At 36.3% G+C, this 11,137-nt stretch overlaps 1 protein-coding gene across 1 annotated transcript; it reads right to left on the bottom strand.

The window, feature by feature from the left end:
- Window positions 1-238: 238 nt before the first annotated feature.
- On the bottom strand, window positions 239-2,191 carry LOC147857764 (cytochrome P450 86B1-like). The gene has a single exon (XM_087327414.1). It carries the CDS (start codon window positions 2,129-2,131, stop codon window positions 515-517), a length of 1,617 nt encoding a protein of 538 aa, XP_087183540.1. The 5' UTR covers window positions 2,132-2,191; the 3' UTR covers window positions 239-514.
- Window positions 2,192-11,137: the final 8,946 nt, after the last annotated feature.

Raw genomic sequence — 11,137 nt, 5'->3', positions numbered from 1 at the left:
CTAGTGAAATTCAAAGCTACTTTTGTTCTATGCAAATTACAATATATCTTAGTGTCTAAATGTTGTCTTCAATTTTGAAGTATGAGGTGGCTATTGCATGTGAAAGTTGAGTGAATATATTTTCCTTCAAGACTATTTTTTATAGTTCTCTTTTAATCCGTTTGCCATTGTCCACTTTTTTATTTTTTGTTACAATGGCCTATCATGTTTTCTTTTTCCAATATATGTTACAATGGCCTAACAATAAGATCTAATACTAAGAAGCTATCTATATTTACATGATATTTGAGGCATTAATTACATCATGATAAGATGTATTTTACATTATAGGTTGGTGGTGAACGATTGTAGCCTCATCTAGAATTATATACGAGGAGAGAAATTTACAATATGTGGCATCTAAATTAAATGATAATGAACAGATTTGGCATATTATTGTCACAATTCGAAACAACACTTGGCTAAATTCAAAAGTAGATTATACTTAATATGCAATATGGTAGAAATCGAAGGATTATGCCTCCAAGGGTTTTCGCGGTTCCAAAGTGACGAGCAGACCATGTTTCATATATAAAGTGATGGAAAGTTTAGGAACAACTTTGTGTCCAGGCACCACGGAGATTTTAAAATTGTATAGCATCGTCGATGCAACTGTCTTCATTAGGAAATAGGCCATGTCTTTCCCTAGACATATCCTAGGACCTGCATTGAATGCGGGGTATTGGAACGGCGAAATATGTGATACGCATGAGGTGCCATCATCGGAGAACCAACGTTCGGGGCGAAAAGATCTTGAATCGGAACCCCAAATGCTTTCCATTCGACCCATGCCATAGGTGTTGAATATGAGTCTATCATTCTTTTTGAGATGGTTCCCATCGGGTAAGATATCGTCCTCTAGTATATGTTTTACTTCGATGGGCACTGATGGGTAAAGGCGAAGGGATTCCGATAATGCAGCATGGAGGTAGGTCATTTGGTTGAGCTTTTCAGGAGTAAGTGAGAATTTATCCGAAGAACCCATGACTTGATTCACTTCATTGACAAGTTTCTCTTCCACATGTGGATGGGTAGAGACCAACCAAAAGAACCAAGAAAGAGCAAGGGCAGAGGTGTCACGACCGGCAAGCAAGAAGTTGATCGATATGTCTTTGAGGAATTTGTCATCACATGAATCGACTCCAAGTTTCATGAAGCAAGTCAATAAGTCGGCTTTGGAACTTGGGTTGTTGGTGGTGTTGTTCACTTGGAGTTCAAGGCGACGAGTAGTAATGACATGGTTGATGAAGCGATCGATAACTACGAGGGATGATGGCATGTGAGACTCCTTTCCGACTCGAAGGAACCTAAAGGCGCGCCACCAAGACGAGGGGATAAAAAATCGGAGGGTCGTGCAATCAAGTGCCGTCTCGAAGGCCGAAGCAAAGGGAATGAAAGGGAGCTCCGGTGAAAGGTAGCCCGTATCCACCCCAAAGCCCACCATACACATTGTATCGAATGTGAAACGCAACATCAAATCTTGCAAATCCACGGGTTCTCGAGCCGTAGACAAATGGTTTAGGATTGGTAGTAATTTGTTGTTCACGGACTTTATGATCGCGGCACTTGTAAAGTTCTTGCACTCTTGTGATTTGAGTTGTAAGCTCGAAGCTTTTCTTTGCATCCTCCATAGTTCGTCATCGGCATTGAAGATTCCATTCCCGAGTAGATCGTGGAATATGGAATGGAAATCCGGGCCTTTCGGGTAGTTTGAAAATTTAAGTCGTAAAACATGCTCCACATTCCTTGGATCAATTGTGGTAAAATAATTAAATTTTGTGAACCAAGGTCCCCAAAATTGGAAGCTCCCCCCATTGTCTATCAATACCTCTGAAAACCAATCATAGAAATTGTGCATGTTGGCGATTAATCCTGGCAACATCCCTACCAAGGGCCAGTCCACAGGATTTTTTGGCCGTTTCTTCTGTGCCATTGCCCGCATACAAAAGACCCCTATTAATGCCACAATAATCCACAATATTACCTCCATCCATTGCCATGGAGCTAATATTGTACTCTCTATTAACACATGTTGAATCCCCGTCGTTATTATCTTCATCATTGCATGATCATCACTCGTCGCAAGATCCATGTTTCCTACCACCAATTAAATCCAGACAAATTTAAGGGAGTTTGTCAATTCATGAGTTGTTTCCATACATCATGTTTCATAATATGAAGTAAAATTTAGATCTTTTCCACACAATATCTAAACTACAGGAAGCTTCCCATTTTTCCCACCGCTAGAGTAGTTTATAAGGCCAAGATTCAATTACAATGGCATGGCATATGATGGAAGCAACAGTAGATAGTGAGACTTTCATAAGAAACTCATCATATACATTGGACATGGTACTTTTAATTAGGCCACTATGCAATCCCAATCGCATGGTATGTGATATAACTTCGAACATAATAAATTAGTAACTAAATCACATTTTTTAATCAATCAATTGGTCACTTTCAAGGTATAAAAATTAAGGCATAATCAATGACTAATCACATATGCCTAATTAATGATGCATGATAAACGAGAGAGAGAGAGTCTATACTTACAACTTACAAGGTTTGTAGGTGGAAGAGATTGTCATAATAAAAATTGTGTTGTGCTTCCCTTTATACATATATCTATTTATTTATTTACATATATTTACATATATGAGTATATATGTATATATACATGTATAGAGAGAGACTCTTGACTAAAGTCCGTGGCTCCTCTTCGATAAATTTATTTGAAACATCAATTTTGTTCCTTTCACCTCTTCACATCTACATGACGCCCAAGCCTATGATCTCCCTTGGTCAAGGAAAAATTTAAATGACATTATACTTATGGGTGAAAAGTCCTTATTTCGTTTCAGTAACTTTCTTTGAAATTTTATTTTTGTTCCCTTTAGCTCACCTAATGGGTAGGGGCCCCAACATGTCTTGGTCAAGGAAAAAGTTAAAAGACATAACTTTTTATGTAGATGAATAAACATAAATGCTCCCCATCAAATTGGCATGACATTTTCTCCATTTGCATAACAATTTTGATTGTCATATTTAAAAGCATCAATAATCTATGGGATCAAACATTCGTGGCTACTAATCTCATATGGTTGTGCATGGAGACCTTAACATATCTTGGATTTCATTGATGGTGATTAGTTATTTATGCCTTAAAATGAAAGGTTTGCTTTAAGATGAGGCCAAATCAATAGAGAGAAGGCCCGTCAGCTACATAGTGTTTGGGTGCTTATATGTCTATGTTGTTTAATGCATGCGTAATTGCACTTATACATAAATGCACATGTAATGTATATTGAAAGAGAGTAAGTAAATAACTTCGGTTCATAATGCTATTATATTTGCACATGAATGATTAATCAAGAATTGCATGCAACACTTGGGTTATATAAGGCTATAATTATAGTCATTGACTCATATCCCAATATGTGAGTCCATATAAACATTGAACTTATACTTGTATGAACTTCCCATTTGAACAAAAGCATACCCTCTCAGCATCATCCTCGACATGTTCACACATTCTTAGAGTATCATCATGTACCTGAATTTAGCCTTATATCTCTAGCTCATGTTATGTTTGGCTAATACATGACTATGTCTTCAAGCATCAATGATTGCACTCTCCAATGGAAATTATCCTTTGACAAATGAAAAAGGTAAACAATCAATGTTGTGGATAGAAACAATCATTATTATAATGTCCTACACAACAAAAGTTGCAAGCAATTCACTACATTAAATGCTTGAATCAATATATTGTATCAAGTTGATTCATAAGAAGGATAAAATCAATTAGATACTTCTAATTTGGGTTTCTTATTAGAGATTTCACTCAAGTATCATAACTTTTATAGATCTTAAAATTGTTAAGCACATTTGTGAGTGGTAAATTATTGTAACTGCCTTCTCTCACATGATAAACTCTGAGAGGGGAGATATAATTTTATGAAACAAGATAGAAATTAACAAAATGCTAAGTAAAGTATTCTCCAAACAAATGCATTTTTTACACAAACTATAAACTTACACTAGCATTGACAATATGTGAACCCTCTATGTGCATCGTGGTAAGTTCAAAATAAATTTGTGAATAAGTTCAAAATAAAATGTACCCTCTTCTCATTAAATATCTTGATGCACCTTCAAAGGTATTTTTTTACATGTAAATGTAATTTGTTTCAATGTAACCCAAACTTTATGAACAATTTCAATTGACACATGTTGTAGCCATATATTTAATGAGTGGCACCAACCCCCATCAACACACACACAATAATAATGCAATTTGTATTATTTTTCTAATATGGCCATTGGTGGTAGTGGATAAATTCCACAACTTGATCAAGTATTATAATGATATCACATTAAAGTGAGTGATCTGCGCTCTCAGAGTTCTCCTCTTCATTTTGTTGTCCATGCGTTTAGGTCTCGGAGAAGAACTGTATTTCTCTGCTCCACGTTTAATAACAATATTGGTGCTACAAAGAGTACATAGATACATTTAAAAAGTCAAGAAAATGCCAAATCATAGATTACCACATCTTACTTGGAATGTTAGATGTAAACTACAAAGGCGTCACAAGAGTAAAATTCTCTCATTTGGTTAGGTAGTTGACATCAACAAATGGTTCAAAAGATGGGTGGGGGAAGATCTCCCAAAGTTTTCAAGTGATGCTATAAAGTATGTATTATTGAGGAAAGATTAATGGACTCACTTAAGGAAGAAGTGGAAAGATGTTGGAAGAACAAAATTAGAATATTAAATTGCAAACATCAATGTTGAATGTTGGGTTCTATATAAGGCAAGAAGGCCTATTGATTATATTCAACCTTATGTCATTACTAACATGAGCATTAACTTTTGTAGAACCCTAACACTCCATCGCACTCGATCACACAACCTACGTATCGAAGTTGCATTATGGAGTGAAAATCAGCCAAATATAAAGACATGTAAGGTATGCAAGAAAGGTTTAGTTGAGGATCATGAATATAACTTGCTTTTTACATGCTCTACATCTACATAGTGCAATTTGCGAAAGCTATGATGATATATTAAGAGGGTGTAATGACTTGAGTATCATACTAAAGAGAACTCATATGTGTATGTCTTATTCGCACAATGAGACTTGGTGTTTCAAAGTATGAATATACCTTCTTAGGAAGGAGACACACATCAAAACAACTTTTGTACTTAGGTCCTATGGGTCAATATTTGCCTATGGGCACTAAAAAATATCTAGCTATCTGTTACGAGATCTATGTAACATGTTACATATTTGGTGTGTACACTTTGCCCTTCCAATATTAAAGGTTAATTTATCATGAGGACATTCACCACGTAAGAATAGGATGATTGTCATTCAAGGTTGCAATCTTGATACATAACGATGATGATGAGTGTCAATATCAATCACTTATGAAAGTATTCAATAATTTAGTATCAATACAAAAGGACTATAATAGGAGTCTATGTTGATAAGCCTCCTATATCTTTAATATGGGTTGATAAATGAGTAGGATGATCATTATTGAAGATTAAAAACTTAAGCAAAACGATGAGTGTTTATCAATAGCTTATGAATTGGATGCTAATTTGGCATTAATATGAATAAGACAATACAACATTAACCAATTTCTAGATTTGAGACTTGATTCTTGAGCACAATGTGATGTTTGGGAGCATCAAAACTTGACAATAGTAGAGGACACTTACGAATCTAGCATTTGTAAACCACAAACATATCGTATTTCATATTGTGGTAATACCTAGTTGTTTCTCCTTGAAAATGTGAGATTGCCTTAAAAAGGGTTGAGGTTTACAAAGGGGATTGCCCCATAATGATCATGGAGTATGGAAGATAATGAGACCATCCAATCAATATGATTGTAGTAAAGTTGTGCATGTTCGATGAAAGCAAGTCTAAGATTGTGTTAACACTTAATTGTTTATATGCAAATGTGTTAGTATGGTTACTTGGAAAAGAGGCCAATGTTTGGGAAGATGATTTGTTGCTTTATGGATTAGAACTTGTATTATGTGAACCTTCTCTTGTTTCTACTCCCAGGTATATGTTTACATAGAAAATAATCAAACACTAGGGTGCTTAGCATACTCTAGCAAAGTATTGTAATAAATAATTTAGTTATAATAATAGGAATTATGATTAGTGCCAATACAATTTACAATAATGGAAATACTAATTAATATAATTGATAGCATTATTGAATCATGTAGCTTGTAGTAGTCTAATTAACTTTGTGACAACTCAACTATAATTTCAGAAATATAAAGGTTAGTTTTAGGATGAAAAGAGCTTAACATGATAAATGGTGAGTTTAAAACCCTATGGAACACCCACCCCATATCTTTGATATAAATAGTAGAACATACCATTTATTGGCAAATTAAACATTCGTCAATGTGTTGAACAAAAAAAGAAAACCAAAGAAAATTGATTGATGAGGCAATATTATGATGGACAAAAATATGAAAGGATCTTATGTGTCCCTACTTCTATGGGATGCAATTGCAACACACATCATGTTACAATAAAAACGTATTTCTTAGTAAGTAGCTATAAATTGAATAAGTGCACAATTTGCATTACATATAGAAAGGTTCTTACCTGTATCATATGCAAAGCTGCCTACTAGTAATAATTAAAGAGACAACATAATATGTTGTATACTATAAACAAATGAAGATTTTCAAATTATGGAAGATGTCATTTTTCGTTAAATAAAGAGATAGTTGGATTATATATTGCAGCTTGAAAATTGGTTTAGTAAACATTATGATTGTAAGAGGTTTTTGGTTATTGTCCATTAATTGCATTAATGCAATAAAAATCAAATGTTGAAATGATTGGCTTCACTTAACAATTTGACTATACTCATTACATATCATGTCTTTGTCCAATTTCAAAATACTACAAAACATCTTAGTAGAGTAAGGAATTTTAGATATTGTGAGCAACTTGAATATTCATTGATGCCCAGAGGGCAAAAAACAAAATATATCAATAAAGCAATTTCATGACATTGAAAAACCAATAATGGACAAACAAATATATAACATCTTAGGTTGCATGCACAAGGATAGTTCTACATATAGCATTGTGACCCCCCTTTGTCATCATAGCAAAATTATGTCATAATTTTCATGACTTTGTAGAATGAAAATGAAATTTCTATTATGATTTTGTATTGATAATATAGCAAATAGTCATGTTTGATATAGATTGGACAAAAATAGGATCAATTAGTTATTAATTCATCAATGCTCATTGTAGAATATGTTGTCTAGAAAAAGGAAATCTATGATATTTCCTTATCGAGTTCATAATTATCACCAAGAAATGAATGAATATAATTCATTCCACATCTTTGCATCTATGAAGATAATGAGAAATGTTGACACTGATGCATGTCTTGCTATCAAATTTTGTGAAGGAAGTCAAGACTCAAGTGTACTTCATGTAATTATATTCATAGCCCTACCCCACATTAGGAAATTTGGTCATGTAGGATTTTCCCTAAAACTGTATAATATGTTGTTTCGCAACAAAACGGAAATCTATGATATTTCTTTATCGATTGCGTAATTATCACCGAGAAATGAATGAATATAATCCATTCCCCATCTTTGCATTTATGAGCATCATGAGAAAGGTTGATGTTGATGCATATCTTGACATTAAGTACTAGTGTTCTAAGTTTTTTTTTTTTGAACAAAAGATACACTTTGGTATTATAAAATCATAAGCAATACAAAAGTTGATGGTTGTTTCGGTGAGAAGAACAACCCCACCAAAACAAAGCTAATTCTAACCATAAATTCATCCATCCATTCATGAGGAGAAAGGGACCTAAAAACATTTTCAATTCATGGATATTTGCAGCCTCCATGCCGATGAGAGATGGCTGAAATAATACTTTGGACATCGGAATCGTTGTACATTTGTAGTTATCACTCCATTCCACAATATAACTTTCAGCTTGACAACTTTGTACTAGTGTTCTAAGTACAAGTGTATTGCTCAAATTTGATAATGGAGGAAATATGTATGAACCTCAACCTAAAGGTCCACATATATAATATGTAATGGATTTCATAACTTTATTGCCTTGAGTAACCAACTTGAAACATGCATTGAGAATTGACTATGTAAGCACTAGGTTGCCACTCCAAAGTGTAACTTTTCTTAATCGCAAGTGTTAGTTGATTTCGTTTTCTAAATTGAAGAATGCTGCTAAGTTCAAACCTACAAAACTTGAACAATTTATGACCTATTCAATAGACCATGAACTAATCAAATTCAGAGTTGTTGAGCGAACAAGCTCAACATGGGCCGGATATGATTTGACCAAATAGGCTCACTTAGGCTAATAAGTCTAAGTTCTAGACTGGATCCCAGATCGGTTGAACAAGCTGGATGGCGAATTCGAATGGTGGACCGGATGACGTAACGGTTGAGTGAGCCGATTCAGAACGTCACTCATCCATAGGCCTATTTTAGTAAATAGGCCTAATATAGGCGAGTTAATGTCAGATACTCTTTCAAGAGTGTTGAGAAGCAAGCTCAACATGGGCCGGATCGGATGGAGACTGATCGGCTAGGCCCGGATCGGTTGAAGAAACCGAGAGCTGGATCAGATGAAGACCGATCGACTAGGCTGAGTTGGATGGAATCCGGCATAACGTTGTTGTGGTTTGCTCCATTATTAGAGACGAATTCTCCTCTACTCCATAATTTCGAGGAATTTGTCAAAGAATTTAAAGCTTGCTTTGGAGATATAGATGGGGCAAGAACTGCGATCAACAAGATTCGTACACTACGTCAAGGTGATCAACCAACATCGACATATGCAACCAATTTTCGTCTCATCGCAAGCGATATACCTTGGGATGGACAAGCCCTAATGGAGTAGTTTCATTCTGATCTTCGTAGCGATGTAAAAGACTTCTTACATTCCCTGAGGATCCAAAATCTCTTACAGAAGCTATTAGTCGAGCAATACGATGCGATAATCGTTTTTTTTTGCGTCGATGTGAACAAAAACAAATAACAAGGTCAAGATTCACACCAACTTATGCATAACGACGCAATCATCTCCAAGGCCAACATATAGCCCTGCTCCAACTCTAAGGCAACCACGTAGTCCAACCCCAATGGATAGGCCTACACCTATGGAGATCGATATGACGCAACGACGATGATCGTTGTTGGATGAAGAGAAACAACAATGTCGAGAAAACCGTCTATGCTTATATTGCACAGGTCCATGACATATAGCAATTCATTGCTCTCGAAGGCCAAGGCGTTAGGTAAATCAAATTCACTATGACAATAAAACTGAGTCTAACATTTTGGAAACACTTAGTGATCCTAATATTATGAATAATCCACCCTTGTCCAATAAGTTTGAAGTCCTAAGCCAATTAGAAGAGGAGTCAAACGGTCCAAATGGCTCCTATTTTGGCCAGACTTATTCGTTTGACTCCTCTTCTAATTGGCTTAGGACTTCAAACTTATTGGACAAGGGTGGATTATTCATAATATTAGGATCACTAAGTGTTTCCAAAATGTTGGACTCAGTTTTATTGTCATAGTGAATTTGATTTACCTAACGCCTTGGCCTTTGGGAGCAATGAATTGCTATATGTCCTGGACCTCCGTAATATAAGCACAGACGGTTTGCTCGACATTGTTGTTTCTCTTCATCCGACAACGGTGTCGTAGTGTATTCCACACACTACGTGAAAACCATAAAATAATATATCCGAATTTAGATACATATAAATAAATAAATAATATATCAAAATATTTATCACGTGCATAAGGCAAGATTCAAACCCTATACCTCCACGTAACCAAACCTCAACTTTACCATTATGCTACCTTATCTCTAGTGTTCTACAAATAGATTTAATAGCTATAAGTGCTTTATTTGCGCCTACCTTTATTAAAAGGTAAATCATGCATTTTTAGAGTGCGTGAATATTTTATAGAAAAACGCAAGCAACTAAAAAGTGACTCATGCACATCTAGCGTGCATGAGCACTATATTTAGCAAATAAAAGCAAGGATTAGAAAAGCATCACATGCACATTTAGTGTGCATGAACATATTAGAAAAAAGCATGTAGCTATGCTTAGTCTCTCCCATCACTAAATAAGGATGGGGAGCACATTGTAGTTTTGTTGATTATTTTTCTATAATGATCAATCAATCTAAAATATTCGTGGGATTCACGAATTTGCTAAAATAATTCTCTCTTACTACCTAAATATTAACTAAATATACTAAACTCGTGGGATTCACGAGATTCTTATCTTATAACTCTTTATACCTATTCTTTACTAGCCTTATTTGTATTTTTCTTCCTCCTAGTCCAAAACCTCGGCGGTTCCCACCCGACTCACGCAACGATCCGGAGCCGAAAGGCACGACATAGTTGGTGAACCCGACGTGAAACACTGGGTGGCAAGGAGATGGAAAATCAACCGGAGGCTAGCAACATGATGATGATGTTCGAGCACATGCTACAAGAACAACGCGCGACGTCGGAGATAGCGGCAATAGTGGAGCGGCTCGTGCAACGAAACGGGCAATTCAACGGGAAAGACGTGTCGCGGTATCTTCGGGACTACAAGGCGGAGATGCTACGTTGCGGAATATCGGAAGGACTGCAAGTGACATCCTTCAACTGGGTGGCGACCGACGGGCTTCAAGCAAGCATCCATGGGCTACGACAACAAAATCCGACATGGGAGGCATTTGAAGAAGAGCTAAAGAGGACGTTCGCCATCGAGGATTCCTCCAAGGCGACGCGAAGGGGATTCGAAGATTGGGTGGAGACGCCGGACAAGGGATTGAAGGTCGTTGATGTGTTTTCGGCATTCGAAAGCCGGTTCGGGAGGTTGTCCGCGAGAGATCAAGCTATCCTCGTACCGGACAAGGTGATCATGTTCTTGCGAGCCGTGGACGTCCGGGACCGGAAAGATCTCGGAGTGCTCTTGGAGGACACGACCACGGAGAGTGGCCTCACCGAAACATGGGAAAGCGTGCGGGATATC

The sequence above is a fragment of the Azolla caroliniana genome, unplaced genomic scaffold (assembly GCF_043228905.1).
Source record: "Azolla caroliniana isolate FFs.n. ecotype wild unplaced genomic scaffold, voAzoCaro1.0.p SCAF_11, whole genome shotgun sequence".
NCBI classification, from domain to species: Eukaryota; Viridiplantae; Streptophyta; class Polypodiopsida; order Salviniales; family Salviniaceae; genus Azolla; species Azolla caroliniana.
This window is presented reverse-complemented; position numbering and strand designations above follow the sequence as displayed.